Source organism: Corythoichthys intestinalis, chromosome 8 (assembly GCF_030265065.1).
Source record: "Corythoichthys intestinalis isolate RoL2023-P3 chromosome 8, ASM3026506v1, whole genome shotgun sequence".
Classification (NCBI taxonomy): domain Eukaryota; kingdom Metazoa; phylum Chordata; class Actinopteri; order Syngnathiformes; family Syngnathidae; genus Corythoichthys; species Corythoichthys intestinalis.
This window is the reverse complement of record NC_080402.1, coordinates 28,721,788-28,744,942: the sequence shown is the minus strand read 5'-3', so window position 1 is coordinate 28,744,942 and position 23,155 is coordinate 28,721,788. Positions and strand designations below refer to the sequence as shown.

Genomic DNA, 23,155 nt, shown 5'->3' with positions numbered 1-23,155 from the left:
GGATACTGTTGGTAATTCACTAAGACGTCATGGTTTGAAATCATGCATGGCACGGAAAGTTCCGCTGCTTAAACCAGTACATGTCAAGGCCCGTCTTAAGTTTGCCGATGATCATTTGGATGATGCAGAGGAGTCATGGGAGCAAGTTTTGTGGTCAGATGAGAGTAAAATAGAACTATTTGGCCATAATTCCACTAACCATGTTAGGAGGAAGAATGCTGAATACTATCCCAAGAACACCATCCCTACTGTGAAGCATGGGGTTGGTAGCATCATGCTTTGGGTTTTTTTTTCTTCGTATGGGAAAGGACGAGTGCACTGTATTAAAGAGAGGGTGACTGGGGCTCTGTATTGTGAGATTTTGGGGAACAACCTCTTTCCCTCAGTTATAACATTGAAGATGAGTCGTCTTCCAACATGACAATAACCCGAAGCACACAGTCAGGAAAACCAAGGAATGGCTCCATAAGAAGCATAACAAGGTTCTAGCATGGCCTAGGCGGTCTCCAGACCTAAACCCAATATAAAACCTATGGAAGTAGCTCACACACCGTGTTTCTCAGCGACAGCCCAGAAACCTGTGTTCAAATAATGATTTTCTTCACTGTATGTATATATATGTATATATGTATATATATATATATATATATATATATATATATATATATATATATATATATATATATTAGGGCTGTCAAAATTATCGCGTTAACGGGCATTAATTAATTTTTTAAATTAATCACGTTAAAATATTTGACGCAATTAACGCAGATGCCCCGCTCAGAGAGATTTAAATGACAGTACACAGTGAAACGCTCACTTGTTGTGTTTTATGGAGTTTTGCCGCCCTCTGCTGGCGGTTGAGTGCGACTGATTTTAAAGGCTTCAGCAACCATAAGCATTGTGTAAGTAATTATTGACATCAACAATGGCGGGCTGCTAGTTTATTTTTTGATTGAAAATTTTACAAATTTTATTAAAACGAAAACATTAAGAGGGGTTTTAATATAAAATTTCTATAACTTGTACTAACATTTTTCTTTTAAGAACTACAAGTCTTTCTATCCATGGATCGCTTTAACAGAATGTTAATAATGTTAATGCCATCTTGTTGATTTATTGTTATAATAAACAAATAGTCCTTATGTACCATATGTTGAATGTATATATCCATCTTGTGTCTTATCTTTCCATTCCAACAATAATTTACAGAAAAATATGGCATATTTTATAGATGGTTTGATTTGCGATTAATTGTGATTAATTACGATTAATTTTTAAGCTGTAATTAACTCGATTAAAAAATTTAATCGTTTGACAGCCGTAATATATATATATATATATATATATATATATATATATGTATATATTGTGTATTATATGAATTGATTATTATTCATTTATAGAAGTCACATTAGGTTTTAGCAGTGCTTCCAAATTATGTTCTGTTACACCTATAGGAAAAAGAACTATTTATAAAAGGATCCTCCATCTTAAAGACAAGTAATTCCTAAAAAATAAATGTTAGTATGAGTTATAATAATTTGATATTAAAACCCCTCTTAATGTTTTCGTTTTGATAAAATTTGTAAAATTATTTTAACTGATAGGTCGCCATTCTTGCTGACGTTGCAGTGCCGTGACGTCACATGACCCGCTGCCGAACTTCCAGCGTGTCACTTGTTAGCTACCCCAACATGTCGTCGGTTCTGCCCTTCCAATTTGAACCAGAGTGGAAAAGTGAAGAACAGGACAGCACTGTCGGTCATTCACAAGACGAGCAGCAAAGGCAAAATGCAGAGCAGGAAATACCTAATAAGACAAGAGTTGGGCAAAACTGATGTACTTGCGGCAAGTGTGTCTCAATGACAACGGAGCGAGAGAGCGTATGCTGTTGAGAACTCCGGTTTTTGTTAACAGATCTTCTAGGTGAGCTATTGCGTGATCAAAGTTATTCCAATATAATTATGTAGATTGTTAGCATCCAGAGCTGTCGTGTGCTTTACATACAGTACAGGCCAAAAGTGTGAACATACCTTGTCATTTGTGCATTTTTATTTTCATGACTATTGACATTATAAGCGCTCACTGAAGGTAATAAAACTATGAACGCACACGTGTGATAGTCAGGATCGGAATTGTGTCGTGGCTGACTGTCCTCATTAAATTCGTCATCTGACAGGAACAAATCCTGGGATCGAGTGTCCTCCATGTCACTAAACTCACGTTTAGCTACGTAAGGGTGGTCCTTATTAAGTGCTGGGCACGCATCAGCTTGCCACTGTAACGCTGCATCGGACGTGTCTGGATCAGTTTGAGTGGCAGCATCACTCATATTATGTGCATACTGAACAGACACACTTACTGCCTGATGAATTGACAGTAGAGGTGAAGTATTAGCTTCCTCTGTGACTAGCGGTACGCCCGAAGGTTCACCTACCGCTGTTGCGACAGGAGCGGCTTTCCTGCTTAAGAGAGCGGCCAGCAGTTTCTTGTCTTTAGCGCTTTATTGCGCGCATTCCACTTGCTATCCAAGCGCGTTGAGGCTTCTTGTGAGGGAAAATAGTTGGAACAGAATTGGATTTTAGTCTCCACTTATATCCAGCCACTCTGGTGAGCTCTTTCATAAGTTGTCGTCGACTAAAAGCCTCGAACGCAGTAGGAGAAAAATGGCGAGAACAAAGCCTTGGGTCTTTGGGAAGTTTTGTCAATCTACAGGCATTTTCCCAAACCTTTCTCCTCTTCTTGTCATTAGGAAATCTGTGGAGACTCACATCACTCCCCTTGTTTTCATTTGACTGGAAATTGCATCCAAAAGCAGCACATCGTAGCATTTTACTTAGCGAGTTTAGGCAGCAATACACAATTGGTGTACACAATTGGAAACGTCCCAATTCCGTCATCACTCCGAGCACGCAAAACATGGCAATATAATATTATAAAATATTGCCATTGATTCAACATTTTATGTGGTTCTCACAACATATTTTAGTACAAGAGAACAATTGTGGTTTATTATAGCCTATGTGTCTTTAAGATCGAGGACCCCTTTAAAGGTTTGTGCTATCAATTCCAGGGAATTTCAACTGTTTTAGCTGAAGAAAAAGCCTCCAGAGCATGTTGGTCACATTAACGATGAAATGTTTTTAAATGATTTATATTGGCCTCATTTTTATATAATACCATTTTTTAAGGGTTTTTAGACTCTTTAGAGCTACTGGATAATATAGTGATAGATTTGCTAAATTCACACTATGGCACATAACAATAAACGTTAGTTTTTCTTTTTGCTTTTTTTTTTTTTTCATGTGGTGCCACGGCTTGTTTGTGTGCGTCTGACCTTGGGGAAGCGCTCCTTGTACACATGGTTCATCATCACTATTTCATTGTCGTAGCAGGATGGCGAGCGCCCCGGGCTGAGGAGAGACAAAGAGTGTAAGACACATCACCGGATGAGAAAATCAAAGAGCGAGTTAAACAGGCAGGCGGCAGTGTAATGGAACTCATATTTTTTCCACTTGAAAAAGAAAAAAACATTCACAGCTTCCCGACATGTCCATTCAATCTACATATTTTTCTAATGTTCTTCAAAAATTCACTGCAATGTCTAATTAATGGAGCCTTCTTATATTTAACACTCTCCTCCATCACTGCTCTCAAAGACATTCACTGAGAGGCTGTTCAAATATTAACATGATCCTTCTTTTTTTAAACAATATGCACATGACAATGCCACATTCAGTAGCGCGGGATCGCATATGATGATGAAGAAATCTCTTGTGGGCAAACACAGTAATAGGGAGCCTCACAGACCGACGTGACTTGAATAGTAACAATGAGGCATGTCAAGGTACACAGTGGGGGCGCTGTGGAAAAACCAGAATGAATGCTGGCGTATTATCTAGGACAGGATCTACTCAACAGATTAATACGACCGCCAAGAGCTGATAAGTAGCAATGCGTCGTATGTTGTTAAGGGCATGCTGAGGTGCGCATGCAGTGAGTGTGCACCTTGTTCTTCGGGAGAAAAGGAGGTGCTGCTCTTCGGAGGCACCCAACACCACAGGGTGTCGGGATAAAATCATCACATGGAGGATAAAAAGTTTTTCTTCTCTTGCAAGTCTTAAAAAGTAAGCCCAGTAGTTTTCTGTTGACAGCACCCGCAGAGTGTATACTTCAACCTAAAGTAGTGCTTTTACTGTTTACTTGCAATTTCCTCAAATATACTGAGCTTATCTTTCACTTCTCTACAGGGTGGTTAAATGGATCTGTGGTCGGATCAACAGTCAGGAAATTGCTAGCCTCTAATTCACATTTTTCAAAGCATATTTCTTTCCATCAACGGATTATGTAGAATATCCTGTTAGATTTAGTGCATAATAATGTAGCCTACAGTATATAATGCTCACATAACCATCAGGATCAATTTGAGTGGATTGGCATGGACATGTTGACATTCTGCGGTAATTTAACCTCACTGATGATTAAACTTTAATTAATCCCAAATTACAGTCTGACACTCAGTTTTGTGCTATGACAGCGGTGTGTGTAATGCAGATGATAAACTAAGAATATGGGCTTTTATTCGCATAGAGCTGCATGAGCGTAAAAACTGCTTGATTTTCATGCAGGTGTAAACCTCTTTTGTTCTGATTGGGAATTTGGCAGATGGTTTTATGCAATGCTGAATGTTCCAGCGTGGTGAGTTTGTGTCCTTGAACAGACGCCCAGCAGAATAATATTTGGTGGAGGAAAGTAAGTCTAGAGGATATGCCTTATCAAGGCACGTCTAATTCATGGCGCAGGTGGTCTAATGCGGTTTTGGTGTACATGGTAGGGGTTCGGTAGAAAGATACTGAGCTCTACGGTACTGAGAAAAAATAAGATCTGTAAACATATTTAGGTCACCAGCTCATTAAATGAAGGTAACAGCTTATGTCGCCACACCAGCCAAGTGCTGTGACAATGCCCCGGTCACAAATAGATCGCTTCATATATTTACACACAGTTTACGATCTAATATGCGAGGGCACCACATATTAAGGCGGGGGGTCGGCAACCGATATTTTGAGCTACATGTGGCTCTTTACCCTAGTGGCTCCCTGAAGCATTTTCAAAAATATTTAAAAATCAAAAAGACGGTTGACAGAAATATATTTTTTGTTTTGATATGGTTTCGGTATGAGGACAAAAATGACACAAACATTCTTATCGTTTTCCAATGCTGTAAAAAAATGTGTAGAATAAATATTAATTTTCAACATTTCTGTCAACGAAGATTTGCGTCATAGCCAGCGACACACGTTTCTATCAGCAGGATGGGATGCCAGGCAGGTGGCTATTGCAAACAAACCAGCAGCGAAATACCCAGTTGGGAGTGAGAGAAAAAGTGCGATTCCATTTCTTCTGAAGAACTTAGATGAGCGCAAAAATAGATTTATGAAGCGGATTGCATCGCCAACTCCACTACTGCTGCATGTTTTGTTGCAACCCGGGAGATAAACAAGCGTGGAAAACTGTTCACAGATGGTGAGTACATGAAGGAGACATTCATCAACATATCAGAACAACTATTTGCAGACTTGCAGACCGAAATAATAAGGAAAATCAAAGACATGCCCAGTTAACGGGCATGTTATGCACGTTCCATTTTGTTGTTTTTCGAAACCTCAAAATAAAAATGACATCAATAATCGGCTTTCTTTATTGCATTTCTATAATTTCGTAAAAGCAATGAAACAATTCATTAATACTGTAATGAAGTTAAACTTGAGGTGGCATCATACAACAGAGCAGTCACGTGGCGCGTTGGATGCACTGCAGGGAAAATAAACATTAAATCATGAAGGCCCATTTTTAAAAATTATTTTTAGCAGACTTAGTCATTTTGATAGTAGGCTAATATAGCTAATACAGATACCAACAGCATGTTTTTCCTTCATTATTAGGTTTATTTAAGGCTTTTATTTTTTTGCGGCTCCAGAAATATTTGTTTTTCGTTTTTTGGGTCCAATATGGCTCTCTCAACATTTTGGGTTGTCGACCCCTGTATTAAGGGAATGAGAGCAGCACTTTTATTGGTAGAATATGGTTGGCTGTGTTTTACCCTAACCGGGGCGGCAAAGAACTGACTACTCTACCGGGTGGCAGCAGTGGCGGTGCTCGGCCTCTCTTCCCTCCCTCTAAACCATTGGTTACTTGGACAATCTCCTCCCCAAATTATGTTCTCTTAGTAGCCATAATGCGATTGCACCATTACTTACAGCTAAGTAGCATATAAATATAATTATATCTTAGCATCACTGTTCCCTATGTTCTTTGTTTTTGTCTGTCTCCTAAACGTACCTATGACAGCAAAAAGCATGTTTATTTCATATTTCACGTGGTATTTTTAGCTCCTGAATGAAATGGACCGCCTGGATGTGTGTGGAAGCGATTGATATATTTATTAAATTTTTTAAATCCCGCACCAAAAAAATGAGTGAATTCTGGCCAGAGTCTGGATTGAGGAAGAAGGCGAATGTGACGTCAGCAGACTAATCATCTTCACAATACAGCCATTACTACATTATGCAGAAGGACTGTGGATTCCGCTGATTTTGCGGATGAATTCGTTTATTTTTTGCGTTACGCCAGCCCAATATGCTGTAGGCTTTTGTTGCTGCATCAGGGAGAGACGTGTGAGCCTTTTTGGGTTTCAAATTTTGTTCACCGCGATGAATGGGCAAAACAAGTTCAACAACTGTGGGACCACTGGATGGACAAGGAAGTGAGTAAGCTACGTTTTATATTATGTCAAATACTGGGATCATGGCACACATTTTAATAAGGTGGTGGCTTGCATTTCGTGGGTGACAATGCTCCCTGTCCACCGAAAAGGCGGGAATGGCCGCCTCCTTCGGCCGATGACCGGCGGGTTGTCGCACACCATGGGCGCCGGCCGATGAGTGTCCATGCTCGGGCAGCCACGCGTTCTCGTCTGTGGTTCTCGATTGTGTAGGGACTTCCACCCCTTTTATCCCTCTTCGTTTGCCCGCCTAGAGAGCACTATCCTCGGCTTGGGCTCGGGCAGCCACAAACTCCGACGTTGGCCAGTTTGTCCACGGAGAATGCGCCATTTTCGGCGTTCAACGACGAGCAGAAACTTGCTCACCACCGGGGGCTGACTGATCGGTGAAGGCCATCACCCCTGCCGCCGTGTGTGACATGAGGCAGGGTAGTTTTTTGTGATTTCTCGTTTTCGCAAGGCGAGGGAGACACTTGGAAGAGCCGCTCGGTTGGGGTTAGCATGTAGCATAGCTCTCACACTCTTTTTTTTTTACACTCTTTACTTGTCTCCGAGTCCCCGCAGTAGAATGACAAGAGCCGACTAACTCCGGTGGCATAAAATACTGTTCGGGAGGTTTAAGAAGTCGGCAGTTTTGACCGTTATGCAGAAATTTAGCCATGTCGTACTGAATAAATGCATTTTTAATATTTCATATTCCTTTTAGCACAAGACTGTCATTTGTCATGACCATACAATTTGTTTAGCAATTGGGAAAAAAGTATTTAGATAAAAAGATTATCCTGTAAAAGAATTGGAGTAGAGAGATAAAAATAATGAGGACATTTTGCTGCTCTCAGTTGCATTTTCATTCTGAAATCTTCCTCCTCCATTGGGCTGAATTCTAAATCAGCTGAAATCGTTACTCTGCCGACGTCACCACCCAGATGGTGGCGCCAGAGCGCTATAATGACAGGAGTAGCTAAACGGCATATTGAAAGACTCATTTCTCGTCATCTGCGCTTTGCCAAATTGTTGTATTTAGTCGAATCGTCTCAAAATATGACTTTAATTCTCATAATATTGTCAGAGAATTTTTTATGGTGTCACAGGCACTTTAAACCCTCTTTTGTCCAACTGCATTTTCTGAATAAACAACAGAATGCAAACAATCACAAAAGGAGTATACCAAACTCCCTTGTGACACATTAAAACTGTCCCAGCATTTCAAGACATTGCATGTCCAAACAACTGAACTGAAGATAGGTAATAAATAAAGAATGAGGAAACACTGTACTGCACTGAAAGGAAAGATTTAGTAACTTCAACTGCCTGGCTCAAAATTGCTATCAACTAAAGGTGTTCAGTGTAATACTGTCATCACCTGCGATTTTTCAATTAAACCCTTTGTATGTACATTTTTGAAAATTTTTATCTTTATATCTGGGGTTCTAACCTAAGGCTCCGAGAGCGAGGACGGACGTGTGGTGACCGGCGGCCCCCATCATCGTCTGTGATGCTCTCTGTGCTGCCAAAATGCTTGGACAGAAAGTGGAGTTCATCCATGGTGGGCTGGAAGGGTAGCTGGTGCAGACGTTCCTGGGACGAGCTGGAGGACTGGAAAAGAATGAGAGAGATTTTTTTTTGTTTTTTTAATCTGATTTTCTTGCCGCCTTTTATTCCTGTAACGTGGCTAATAAGAATGAAGGAACAGAGAAGTGAGGAGGAGGAAAGGAAAGTACACAGTGTACAGTCATGCAAGTCGGCGTAAATACCATAAACAATGCAAGGAAGCAAAGACAGTGAGAACAGAGAAAACATGAGCAATTAAAGCGTAGAAGAACCAAAGGTTAAACTTCAAGGATTAAACACTCGCACAGAATTAAAGTGGCCTGCTGCCTTTAAAGAGTTCATAGTAGCTCTTTTGCCAGCTCGGCAGGGAAAATACAAACCTGGATCAATAGGAGACTGAATGAGCACAGCTCCCAACGGGATGTCATGCTTAGTAGGCATTGACCACACAATGATTTCTGCTGTAAGAAAGCTAGGCTCAGCCACTTGAAAGCCAAAGAGTGAAATAATGACATTGAATGCAGGAGGTCCATCCACAGAACCATGACAGACTCTTCCTGTTGACAAATAGATGAAAAAAAAAAAAACCACAGGCTCCATTGGAAGGCCATCTCAAAGATATATCCCTCAATCTCTTTAATCCTTACTCTCTCATTTTTACCTTCTCTCGCTTATACAGTGAACATCCTACATCAAAAAACTTTCTCTCTTTATAATGAATGCTCGGAAATCAAGAAAATCCAATGTAATGCATATTTGGGGGAGTTTTAAGTAAAAAATGGGGTAACATGATGGAGTAGTGGTAAGCAGGTCCACTTCACAGTGGGTTCAAACCTCCCTCTGCTTCACTTCTAAGTTTGCAGAGTTTCCGGTAGTTCTGTAGCCTCGTAAGCAAGACTGTAGTACCTGATTCATGGATTCATCATACAGTACCGTCTTGCCAACTTCAACTGTCCAACAATTTCACCAGTCATCTGATGTTCCAACCAATCAGGAGAAAGAGGCACCAACCAGGCCCCTATCTGGTTGAATGCAATGTCGGAGTGCAAAGCGCTCCTTTTCAGCCCAAAAATTAAAGACCACTGTTGGCAAGGCTCAAGTGGCTTGTGGATATTCAAATCAAGAAGCACCGACTTCAAAGGAAATCATGATTTTTACACCTATTTACCTACTTTTTCGTAGACACATTTATATTTTTGGGGCTGTAATTCTTAACTCATTTGCTCCCAAAAATGTATAAATACGTCTTTTACGTTTTTTTTTTTTTTTTTTTTTTTTTTTTTAACAAGAGACATCTCTAGGTTCTGTTGCACCAGGTCCAATTCCGATAATTGAATTTAAAGGGTACTATCAGAATTTTTCACATAAAGCTTAATGTTTGTCTTAGCGGGGGTTTAATTAGTCAATGTAGTTGATTCCAACCACCATTGACTCACACTAGCTTAGCCACTCCGGAACCCTGAAACAAACTAATGTGAGAGAGAATCGTAGTGTTTGTATGAGAGTATACTACTATGTGTGAGAGAGAATAGTAGAGTGTGAGAGAGTAATACTACTAAGTATGAGAGAATAGTAGTGTGTGAGAGAGTACACTATTAACTCATTTTCTCCCAAGACGTATAAATACGTTCTATTTTCAACCGTTTCAGTGTCCCAAAAACGTATTTATACGTCTTTTACGTTTTTTTTTTTTTTTTTTACAAGAGGCATCTCAAGGTTCTGTTGCAGCTAAACTGCAATGCACAATGCTCATAACTCATTTTAAAGCAATAAAACTGGCCACTGGAAGGCAGTAGCGCATTTTGTAAGAACTCATCTCGGGCCAAGAAAGGAAGTGAAGAAAAATAGTCAGGAAACGGAAGTTGGAGGGATCTTGTGAAGACGCGTGAGAATTTGAGAAAAATGTGGAGAACGATCGGGAAAAAAAAGGCAAACAACACTGGAGGAGTGTTTTGAAAAGGAAACGAAACCATCGTCAAAGAAGGATTAAAAAAAATCTTATCTTGATGAGACAGACGGCGACGGCCACAACAGCGTCAGGTTCCACACGCGTTCTGCCGCGCTCACGTTGCGTTACTCCTGAGCCCGAGGTTGAAACCAACGATGAAGAACATGAAGATGATGAAAAAAGTGAGACCGATCTTGATCTGGACTCATCAGATTACTGGGAGCCACCTCATTCAACCGGGTGCAGCCGAGAGCCTTCCCCGTTGTTATGTGCGCAAATAGTTCAACAGTTCAATAGTTTAGTTATGTGTAAATAAATTGTTACTTTGCGATCAAAAACTGTCTTGTTGTTTATGTTATTTTGTAGAACGAAAACATTATTCTGATGTTTGGGATGTCACAAAAGCGAAAAATAGGTGTGTTAAAGTCAAAGTTATGTTTCAAATGTATGCTTTTACAAAAAGCTCAATTTGTTTTTTCATTAGAAATGGGGAAATTGCTCAAACTAAGCTATTTTCTAAAGCTGATTTCTAAAGAATGGAAAAATATATGAACTAACTTTTTTTTCTGCTAATAGAACAGAGTCTAATCTTTCTTTTGGTGGGTTCCATGTTTATATAGCAATCGAACAGAATTTTCTGTGGGCCTTGCAACATCAGTCAAAATCCAGTATAACGGCCGGGAGCGAAGGGCCTTACGCCGGTGAAAATGGCTGGGAGTGAATGAGTTAAGTGAGAGAGAATAGTAGTGTGTGTGTAAGAATACAGTTCTGCATGTGTGAGCATATGATGTTACATGTGAGAAAGCAAGTATAATTTATTTCTCAAACGGCCTCACATAAATATCAGCAGGGCCGCGTTGTGTACAGTGTATAATTGTAATATACAGTACTATTCTATTGACGATCGTGATGAAAGAAGGAATTTCTGATGACTATCATTTTCGAAAAACTGTATATGTTGTCATATCCCCTAGCACGTTTCCAGGAATAGTAGTTTCTACCCACATACCAGAAACACACGTTAGATTCCTTAAAGTGCATGTGACACGAAAAAGCATGTTTATTTCATAATACACGTTGTATTTTATGCTCCTGAATGATATGGACCGCTTGGATGTGTGTGGAAGCGATCGCTATATTTATTTCGTTTTTTGAATCCCGCGCCATGAAAATGAGTTACTTCCGGCTTCGGCCTTGCATTGAGAAGGACGGCGCTGTGACGTGTACGGATGAAGGCGTCCTCTTCACTATACAGCCGTACTGTTGTGTATGAGGACTAAGGATTCAGCTGATTTTGCAGATTAATAAGTTTATTTTTGGCATCACGCCAGCCAAACAGCTGCAGAAAAATCTTGCTGTATGAGGGAGAGGCGTGTGCGCCTTTTTGGAGTTTCAAAAGGTTCCATTCACCGTGGATATTGGCCATAACAAGCCCTACTACTGTGGGACCATTGGACTTACGAGGAAGTGAGTAAACATTGTGTTTTGTATTATGTCAAATACTGGGACCATTTTGATATGTAGGTGGCTTGCATTTTGTGGCTGACAGGCATGCGGGGCGGCTATTTTTCGGCACAACACCGTTGACTTGTCGCACATCCACCCGCCGGGAGAGCACTATATTCGGCTTATTGTGCTCATGTGCCTGGTGTTCTGTCAAATTTTCCGACCGATCAGAAATTGCAACTTTGAGTTAAAAATAGCCGCGAATACAGCGATTACAGAGTAAACACTACAAACTTTCTTTAAATTAAGGACTACTTACGTTTGATCATTGATAGGCATGTAAAAAGCTCTCCTCATGCACATTAGCGGCACATTAGCTGCACAACAACTGCAGCCGCCCTCCTCCGGGGAAAGAGCTGTAAATTGCTTTCCGGCGAAGACAATCGACAACCCAGTCATCATGTCAAAACATCCGGGCTAGTTATGTGTGATTTTCCGCTTCGAAGACTTTGAAACATCACTCAGTTCAGGTTAGCATGTCAGCTAGCTGTCATGCCTCTTGGTTTGTTTGCATTCTCCGAAGCCGGGGAAGGGAAATGACATATGTCCGATTTAGGTGGCATAAAATATCGTTCGGGAGGTGCGACAGTAAAGGTAAAGTCGACAGTTTTGACCATTATGGAGTAATTTTGCCATGTCGTCCTGAATAAGTGCATTTTTATTATTTCATATTCCATTTAGCACAAGACTGTTATTTGTCATGACCATGTCATTTATTTAGCAATTGGGGAAAATACTTGGATAAAAAACAACATCTTGTAAAAATATTGAAGTAAAGAGAGTTTCTGACATTTTGCCGCTCTCTTTGTCACGTTTTCCTCGTTGTGAATAGTTCCCCCTCGACGGGCTGACTGGTCCTTCTCAAGCCATTTATTTAGCTATTGGGGAAAAATACTTGGATAAAAAGAATAACCTGCAAAAATATTGGAATAGAGAGACTGAAACAATGACATTTTGCGGCTCTCTTCGTCGCGTTTGCATCGTTCTGAATAATTCCCCCTCAATGGGCTGAAAAGTAAAACCGATGAGCCCAGTCTCCCGCTGATGTCATCCACCTGTTGGGGACGCTAGAGCCCTATAATGGTAGGCATGGCTAACCGGCAGAGTAAAAGACTAATTTCTCGTCATCTGCGCTTTGCTTAATTGCTGTATATAGTCGAATCGTCTCAAAATATGATTCTAATTCACATAATAATGCTATTTAAGACTTTTTTTCTCCTGTCATATGCTCTTTAAAGACTCTTTTTGACGATGATGGGTGTGGATGTGAATGTGTTTTTTTGTCTACATGTACCCTGTGAATAGCTGGTGACCAGTCCAAGGTGTATGCTGTCTCTTGCCTTAAGTACATACAGAAACAAACGTTTATGTCCCAGGACAATTTCAAACCTTCAATGAACCTAACAAATATGTTTTTGAATGTCGGAGGAAGCCAGAGCATCTAAGTTAAACATTCACAAGGACAGGGAGAACATGTAAATCCCACCCCGGACCTCAGAACTATGAGGCAGCCACTAGTTGATTGTGCTATCGTGCAGAGGGTTTAACCATAACATTATAAATTTGCAGAATATACACCAGAACTTTCTCATATTTACCAACGAATGGTTAAAAGTGTCAAAAGAGGCACTTATTTATGCTATGCCCCGTTTCTGAAGATTTTATGCATGAATTTAAAGAGGAAGTATGAGTTCTCCACACACTAGCAGGCTCACACCTTTCATCTGCCCTGATCAATATGCAAGGCTAAGGCTGCAGCTAACCAGGCGAGTAATGGTTCCAATAGGCAAGAAGGAATGAAGCTGGAGGTGGACAGGAACATGAGTAGACTGCTTGATGAGTGAAATAGGATATAGTGCATGAGTAATAGTTTTTACAATGTTACTATTGTGACGAAATGCTAATAAAACACAGAGCATAAAGATGGCCAGGAAATTGTTTATAACAAAATATACAGCATATTTAAAGATGAGTCTGCCTAAATTGTTTTGTAATCAACTGTGCCCCCGTCTCCCACCTCCACCATCACCCTCATTAACTATCCACGCCAGAGGGAGCACAGCAAGGTGTACGCCTATACGAGAACATTTATTGGAACATGTTGTAACTGCAAGGCACAATTCATTTCAATTATCTCTGCTCCACTTTTTTTTCCTTTTTCTTTTCTAAGACGAATTGGTGATCCTGCTAAGACAAATCAGGTCAATCATTTCTTGGCAACCGATGAGGTATTTTTAAGTTTTGCTATGTTTTTGTGTTTGCGGGTAACACTCAGTTGCTCGCGGGGTGTGAAATCTTTTCAAAGTGAAAAGAAACGCAAGCGGAACAGGCAACCTGAGAGCATAAATATACGAGCAACTGATTTCATGCATGAAAATGTCCACACACAAACTTCTATGAAGGAAATAAATATTCATTCATTCTGTGAAGTTCACATGCTAACCACTCCCACAATGTGCCACCTTCTCCAACTATTCTTTCATCTACTGTGGTATGAAAAAGTATCTGAACCTTTTGGAATTTCTCACATTTCTGCATGAAATCATCATCAAATGTGATCTGATCTTTCAAAAACACACAGACGTAAACAGTGTCTGCTTTAACTAAAACCACTCAAACATTTATAGGTTTTCATATTTTAATAAGGATACCATGCAAACAAACACAGAAGGTGGAAAAATTCGTAAGTGAACCCTCTGCCTAAGGAGACTTAGAGAGCAATTGAAACCAATTTTTACCAAACAATTTAAGTCAGGTGTGTGCCCAATCACTGATGAGTGGTTTAAAGCTGCCCCTCCCACTATAAAATACACACCTGGTAAAAGTGATCAAGGATTGTTGATTTGTATAAAGCTAGGAAAGGATACAAAACCATCTCTAAAAGTCTAGATGTTCATCAATCGACAGTCAGAGAAGTTTTGTACAAATGGAGAGTTTGTCACTGTTGCTTCTCTCCCAAGGAGTGGCCGTCCACAAAAGATGATGCCAAGAGTTCAGCGCAGAATACTAAGAGAGGTAAAAAAGAACCCTAGGGTGTCTACTAAAGACTTAAAGAAATCACTGGTACAATCCAATATCTCTGTGCACACATCAACTATATGTAAAACTATAGCCTGAAATGGTGTTCATGGGAGGACTCCACGGAGGAGCTACTGCTGTCTTAAAAAAAAAAAAAAAAAAAAAAACAAACTGTGTTGCTGTTTAATGTTCCCAAAAAGGCACTTGGACACGCCACAGAAGTTTTGGCAAAATACTTTGTGGACTGATGAAACCAAAGTTGAATTGTTTGGGAGTAACACACAACGTCATGTGCGGAGCAAAAATGGAACAGCTCACCAACATCAACACCTGATCCCCACCATGAAGCATGGTAGAGGGATTATGATTTGGGGCCGTTTTGCTGCTTCAGGGCCTGGACAACTTGTAATCATTAATGGAAGAATACATTCAAATGTTTTTCAGGATGTTTTGCAGGCAAACCTCAGGCTGTCTGTCAGACAGTTGAAGCTAAAAACAGGATGGGTGCTGCAACAAGGCAATCATTCAAAACACAGAAGTAAATCAACCACAGAATGGTTTCAGAAGAACAAAATGTACGTTCTGGAGTGGCCAAGTCAAAGTCCAGAGTTGAACCCCATTGAGATGCTGTGGCATGACCTAAAGACAGCAATTCATGCCAGACATCCCTGGAATCTGACTGAACTACAGCAGTTTTTTAGAGAAGAATGGGCCAAGATTAGTCCTAAACGATGTGCCAGACTGATCTGCAGCTACAGGAAGCGTCTGGTTGAAGTTATTGCTGCCAAAGGGGTAACACAAAATATTAAATGTGATGATTAACTTACTTATTTTTCCCCCCTCTGTCATTGTTTGCATACTATCCTCATGAAAATACGAAAACCTATAAATGTTTGGGTGGTTTTACTTAAAGCAGACCCTTTATTTCTCTGTGTGATTTTGACAAAGATCAAATCACATTTGATGGTGATTTGATGCACAAATGTGAGAAATTCCAAAAGGTTCAGATACTTTTTCATACCACTGCAAAATGTCTAATGTGGTCTTTTAAACTGCTTTGACTAACTTTTACCGTTGAACTGGGTGTATTGGTGCCATATCCTGAGGACGGAAGCGAAGCAAGAGACCATCTACGACCGTCGGGCCTGAGGGAGACAAGAAGCGACAAAAATTACAACATGAGCTGAAAAATATTTTTCTTTATCAGTCTAAAGAGCATAACATGTAATGCACACACGCAAATGAGATCAAAGACGTCTAGCCTCCAGTTTGTATGTGAGTGTTTATCATCACCTCCTGTTTCACTGAGCATGTGATATTAATCCCATCAACAATTTCACAGTGTTTATCCTTCATAATAAAAACGATGCAAACCTTCTTGAAGAGGCGAAGGAGAAGTGGGCGGGTCCACTTGGTGAGAAGTTGCGTGGGCTGTCCAATGGGCTACTTCCTAGTGACAAATACATAGACACAAAGGAGGATTTGAGAGTTTTCTTTAACCATGACTAAGCATCTAATTTGAGCGCAGTTTTGGTTTTCATATGTAAACAAGAAGACGTGGAATTGAGGAACTGACTTAACCTGACTTTTATACTTTTTTCACCAAGTTTGATTCACTCTTACATCACCCGAGGGAGCTGTCTGGCACTCTCTCTGCAAATATTAAAAGGTGTTATTCCAAGTGTATGAATCTATCAAGGTTTGAGTAGAAGCTGGGGACAAGCCCGATTTAGAATAGCTTGCCAACTTTCACGAGAAAATCAACAGATCATTTTGACAGATTCAAGTGTGAATTTTGTCCCTCGAGAACCCAAACAATCTTCTTGTCATGACAGTTTGTCAAACCGCGAGCGTGTCGTAAAAAATCTGTACCTAGCTTTTGTCTTAGTAAATGTTTTTTTTTTAATACAGTGGTACCTCTACATACAAAGTTAATTCGTTCCAGGACACTGCAAGTCGAAATGGTCCTATGTCGAACAAGATTTTCCCATAAGAATATATTATAATTCAATTATTCAGTCCACTGCCTAAAAACCTACACTAAATCCTTAATAAAGGCTGCTAGGACTATTGCAAATAGCAATTACCGTATTGGCCCGAATATAAGACGGCCCTGATTATAAGACGACCCCCTCTTTTTCAAGACTCAAGTTTGAAAAAAGTCTTTTTGAACACCAAATTAATTTTTATACAGGAAAAAAAATTACAGTACATTTGAAACAAATGATTATAACAATACATTTAAGAGAAAAAGCATGTTATTTTGCCTCATTCAAATCTTAATATCTGAACACTTAAATATGTAAACTAAAGTGCGATCACATTCATAAATGAATGGCTTCTGGTTTTTGAAATGTAAATAAACCAATCTATTGTGATAAAACAACAAAATTGCAATAACTGCATTAACCATCAAAGTGAAGTCTAATTGTTACTGTAGTCTTGAAACAAATCTGGATAAGGAAAAATATTGCAATAAAATAATGCAAACTGGTTAAATTTGAGAGTAGCTGAGATCTGTCATGACAGAACATCGCTTCAATGATATCTGGCGCCATCTAGTGTCGTGAATGGGTATAACGTCTAGACCGCGAATATAAGACGACCCCCACTTTTTCCATCTTATTTCAATGCAAAAAACACCGTCTTATATTCGGGCCAATACGGTACATAGAGAAATACAAATAAATTATGAATAAAAATTTAGAATAATAATCTAATAATAGTAATAATAATAATAATAATAATACCTGTAATAATGTAACTAATCGGGTTCTAATGTAGCTCATGTGTTTTGCATGGTGTACCTGAACGCACCGGGTGGCTGACTTGACAGAGTGAGGAAGGACTTTGTTCAACTGTGGCGGACAGTAGGCATGCTGTGTGGCAAAAGTTCTGAAATAAAATTATTAAAAACCTGACGAAACTAGCGATTTTTTGACGATGTTACCACAATAATAATTGTCACGTTAACTTATAAAGACGGGTGAACGGAGGTCGGAGGAGGACTGTCGAGATCGTAGACATTCTACGGCCGTATTGTCGAACCAATTCATGGACGTGCGCACTACGCTCATATTTTTCTATCATTTCCATCTTCATTTCAATGGTAAGCCTGACCCTTTTCCTTTTTTACCACCTGCACTAACATTCTTGGAAAAAGTGTTGATTTCTCTCACAAGAAGATCCGCCGTGCGCCCGTCTTGTGGGGGGAAAAAAATAAACTGCAATACTGTCATAAATAGTCGTATTCCGAGCATGTCGTCGGATGTAGAAACAAATGGCGAGTCAAATTTATGTATGTTTGAGTAATAGTCAATATTCATTTACAAATTTGCTTATGGCTAACTCGTGACCTCCATTGGTGGCAATGGACATCCAATCTATTTCGACTGGGAGTGTTAGCAGCGATTGCCATCAGTGAGTGTTATCATATACATTTTGCTAACTAGCACAGCACATGCAGTTACTCCCCGGGTTACGATGTAACCGACTTACAGTGATTTTGACTTTACAACACCTGAGTCTCATCATTTTTTATTTTTAAAATTTTTTAAAAACTTTTGTTCAGTGATGCATGCTTTTATTTTCGCGCGGGAAGCATAGAGCAGGTTGTACTTCTGTATGCGAGGGCATTTACACTCCCGTCCACTCCACACACGGCACAAGCACACATGAGTAAGCAGCTGAGAGAAGAGGTGACAGCCTGTGCGCACATTTGTTGCTTGTGAAGCATCCAGAGGTGACGGCTGTATATAACCAGAGGTGGGTAGTGACGCGTTACATGTATCTGTTTACTTGAGTCTTTTATTTGGCACCGATTGACCACGGAAAACCGGAGATATGATCCTTTTAATTTCATAATAGTAACTATTCACTATTTAAACTAGGAACTATTTATTCCACTAGAGGGCAGTGATGCTCTTTGGATGAATAATGCTTCATTGCTGTCATTTTTCTCTCTCTCGCCGTAATCCAATGATTTTTTTTGTTGTTGTTGTATTTCTTTGGTTTAATGTGGTTATGTAATGGGTTATAGTACAGTATCATTGTAACAACAGTTCATATAGATAACTTTCTGCTAAGAGGAAAAAAAATCAAATTTATAAGGAGTTACTCACAATGTTAGTCATTACTTGAGTATTCTTTCCACCAAATAATTTTTTACTTGTACTTGAATACATTTTTTCGGATGACTACTTTTACTTGAGTAATATTATTTTGAAGTTATGTTACTCTTGGGGCGAGTTTATGTGATTGTTTTTGATAATGTGCGGACGCTAACTGATACTTGCTAATCGTTTGCTATTGCTAAATAAAGTCAGCAAACAACACGGACGTCTGACATCCTCATTTCGGAGCTTAGCTCATTGTCTAGCTCGGACTTAGCTCCAACGTCTTAGCGAGGACAGTACAATGACGTGTAGACAGGTTTCCGAGGTACTTCCGCATTTCTGCTCGCGACTTCCGTTTTACACTTTCTCTAACCAAAACAACAGTGGAGCTGGAGTAACACTACTCATCAAATTCCCTCAAAAAAGACAATTTGGAAATACTACCCATCTGCCATCATCACGACATGGGAGGACAACTTGTCCATGAAGGGAGACGAGGAAACAAGCCCATGCCACCACAAAGACCAGACGTTTATGTAGCCATGTTGCTGCTGTGTTATGGAAGGTATGTTCTTCCTATCCCTGCATTTTCATGTGTCTAGTGCTCCAAAAATACTAAAGCTAAAATGTTGCGCATGAAACGACTTGTTGTCTTTGATAGCTTTTAGGATGATGATATTTAATATTATTTACTACAACCACGGTACTGCTGTGGCTGCAACACATGCTATCTGCTGCTAGCCTGTTGCTAATCAGTACGTTAGGATGGCAAAAATATGTTCAATTTGACTATAATTCTGTGTTTTGTGTCACAGCTGCGAAATCTATAGCTCGGCTAAATCTAATTATACAACTATAAAGAAATGGAAAACACTCATTTACTACAAATTATACATCGACTTCTTACCCTAAATGCATAAATGCAAGTATTACAAGTTTTTGTTCGTTTGTTTACAGGTGGAAAGGCTGTTAGGCAAGGGAAGACAACTTGATGTGCCTCACAACAACACTTTCTGTACGTTGATGAACGTATCTCGAGACTACTTGCATTCTACTTTGATTATGGATGGCTCAATTTATGCTCCACCTTCGTTAATATTTTTCTTAATAATTTTATAAATTGGGATTTATTGACCTGTTTTGCACATGCACCAATCGTTTTAAATAAAACAAGAAATGGAATCATGTTGTCCAAAAGGTTTTATTGCGATCAATATCTGCAATAAAAAGAATGACAAACTATTTGTGTTTATATGTACAGTGCCCTCCATAATTATTGGCACCCCTGGTTAAGATGTGTTTTTTAGCTTCTAATAATTTTTTTCAATAAAATACTGTAATATGGGACCTTAATGGGAAAAAAAGAGAAAAATCCAACCTTCAATACAAGTGCATTTATTCAGTGGGGGAAAAAATCCTACATAAAGAAATAATTATTTGACATCAAATAATGTGTGTCACAATTATTAGCACCCCTGGTGTTAATACTTTGTACAACCCCCTTTTGCCAACAAAACAAGGTCTGGGGACTGAGATGGCCATGGGAGGAGCTTGATTTTGTGTCTGGTGAACCATTTCTGTGTAGATTTGGCCATATGTTTAGGGTCATTGTCTTGCTGAAAGACCCAGTGATGACCCATCTTCAGCTTTCGGGCAGAGGGCAACAGATTTTGATTTAAAATGTCCTGGTATTTCAAAGCATTCATGATGCCAGGCTTCAACTGGGACCGTGTGCTTTGGTCAGATGAGACCAAGATTGAGCTTTTTGGAACCAAACATTCTAAGTGGGTCTGGCGTGCCACGAAAGATGCGTATGCTGAAAAGCACCTCATACCCACTGTGAAGTCTGGGGGTGGGTCAGTGATGCTGTGGGGCTGTTTCGCTTCCAAAGGCCCTGGGAACCTTGTTAGGGTGCATGGCATCATGAATGCTTTGAAATACCAGGACATTTTAAATCAAAATCTGTTGCCCTCTGCCCGAAAGCTGAAGATGGGTCGTCACTGGGTCTTTCAGCAAGACAATGACCCTAAACATATGGCCAAATCTACACAGAAATGGTTCATCAGACTCAAAATCAAGCTCCTCCCATGGCCATCTCAGTCCCCAGACCATGTTTTGTTGGCAAAGGGGGGGTACAAAGTATTAACACAAGGGGTGCTAATAATTGTGACACACATTATTTGATGTCAAATAATTATTTCTTTATGTGGGATTTTTTCCCCACTGAATAAATGCACTTGTATTGAAGATTGGATTTTTCTCTTTTTTTCCATTAAGGTCCCATATTATTTGAATTAAAAAAAAATATTAGAAGCTAAAAACCACATCTTAACCAGAGGTGCCAATAATTATGGAAGGCATTGTAAATGTGTGAGGAGCTCATAATACCACTAAAATCTAAACAGATGAACAATACCTTGTAGTATTTACTTTTAACAACAAAATCTGTGTCAGCCCTTCTGCATTTGGAAACTGTAATATTATTTTTAATTTTGCCTGATTTTGGTCACTCAAGTGGCCGGCGTATCAATCTACACCTCATGTTAACACAGGTTGCACAGATTGTTAGAATTTTGTCCAAGAACGATCAACAAAGTGATAAGCACAAACACACAACACAGAAAGTCTCGGAGCTTCATCTACATCGTGCTGAATCCATTTTTGGAGATTCCGTGGGTTCCTCTGGTTTGATTTTGCAGTTTTAAAGTTTGTCTACACTCTGCTCACTTCAACGGCATTTTATGTTATTCTGTCTAAACCGGAAGACCGTAGCAGAAAATGTCAAAGATGGCGCCGCCCATGTTTCGCTCAGGACACTTGTCTATAATACACATTTTGGGAGCATTTTTTTTAGGGTGTTTAGAGGTATTTAAAGGGTTAATTCCGATTTATGCAGAAATACGGATTACATTGCCAGCGCAGGAATAGAAGTCATTTGTAAACCGGGGACTACCTGTATTCTGTGAATATTTGACAAATACTGTACAGTGTATCACTAAAGATAGCACACCCCTCCCATTTCTGCAGATATTTAAAGAGCATATGACACGAGAAAAAAAGTCTAAAATGTCATTATTATGTGAATTAGAATCATATTTTGAGACGATTCGACTATATACAACAATTTAGCAAAGCACAGATGACGAGAAATTAGTCTTTTAATCTGCCGGTTAGCCACGCCTACCATTATAGGGCTTTAGCATCCCCAACAGGTGGATGACGTCAGCTGTAGACTTGGCTCATCGATTTTACTATTCAGCCCCATTGAGGGGAAATTATTCAGAACGAGGAAAACGCGACGAAGAAAGCCGCAAAATGTCATTGTTTCAGTCTCTCTACTCCAATATTTTTACAGGATATTCTTTTTACCCAAGTATTTTTCCCCAATAGCTATATAAATGGCTTGAGAAGGACCAGTCAGCCCGTTGAGGGGGAACTATTCACAACGAGGAAAACACGACGAAGAGAGCGGCAAAATGTCATTGTTTCTGTCTCTTTACTTCAATATTTTTACAGGATACTCTTTTTATCCAAGTATTTTCCCCAATTGCTAAATAAATGGCATGGTCATGACAAATAACAGTCTTGTGCTGAATGGAATATGAAATCATAAAAATGCATTTATTCAGGACATGGCAAAATTACTCCATAATGGTCAAAACTGTCGACTTCACCTTTACTGTCGCACCTCCCGAACGATATTTTATGGCACCTAAATCGGACATATGTCATTTCCCTTCCCCGGCTTCGGAGAATGTAAACAAACCAGAAGGCTTGACAGCTAGCCGACATGCTAACCCGAACCGAGTGATGTTTTCAAAGCGGAAAATCACACATAGCTATCCTGGATTATTTGACATGACGACCCGGTTGTCGAATGTCTTAGTGGATCGACAAACCGCCCGGCGGAGAGCAATTTACATTTCGTTCCCCGGAGGAGGGTGGCTGGAGCTAACGCAGCTAATGTGCTGCTGCTAATGCATTAGGAGAGCTTTTTACATGCCTATCAATGATCAAACGTAAGTAGTCCTTCATTTAAAGGAAGTTTGTAGTGTTTACTTTGTAATCGCTGCATTCGTATTTGACATAATACAAAACAAGATGTTTACTCACTTCATCGTAAGTCCAATGGTCCCACGGTAAATATCCACGGTGAATGGGAACCTTTTGAAACTCCAAAAAGGCGCATACACCTCTCCCTCATACAGAATGATTTTTCCGCAGCCGTTT

The 23,155-nt window shown here is 39.7% G+C and overlaps 1 protein-coding gene across 6 annotated transcripts in view; it reads right to left on the bottom strand.

Annotated features, from left to right (window-relative positions):
• Nucleotides 1–23,155, bottom strand: part of mast1a (microtubule associated serine/threonine kinase 1a) — a 178,629-nt gene that overhangs the window by 50,981 nt on the left and 104,493 nt on the right. For 5 of the 6 annotated variants that reach the window (XM_057843678.1, XM_057843676.1, XM_057843679.1 and 2 more), the window contains 4 exons: nucleotides 16,185–16,260; nucleotides 15,883–15,955; nucleotides 8,223–8,383; nucleotides 3,341–3,416 (listed from right to left, as the gene is read on the bottom strand). In XM_057843678.1, the coding sequence (XP_057699661.1) occupies nucleotides 3,341–3,416; nucleotides 8,223–8,383; nucleotides 15,883–15,955; nucleotides 16,185–16,260 (386 nt within the window). Of the gene's footprint in view, nucleotides 1–3,340; nucleotides 3,417–8,222; nucleotides 8,384–8,718; nucleotides 11,731–15,882; nucleotides 15,956–16,184; nucleotides 16,261–23,155 lie in introns of those variants that run through there. The other variant, XM_057843677.1, reaches the window with a different exon arrangement.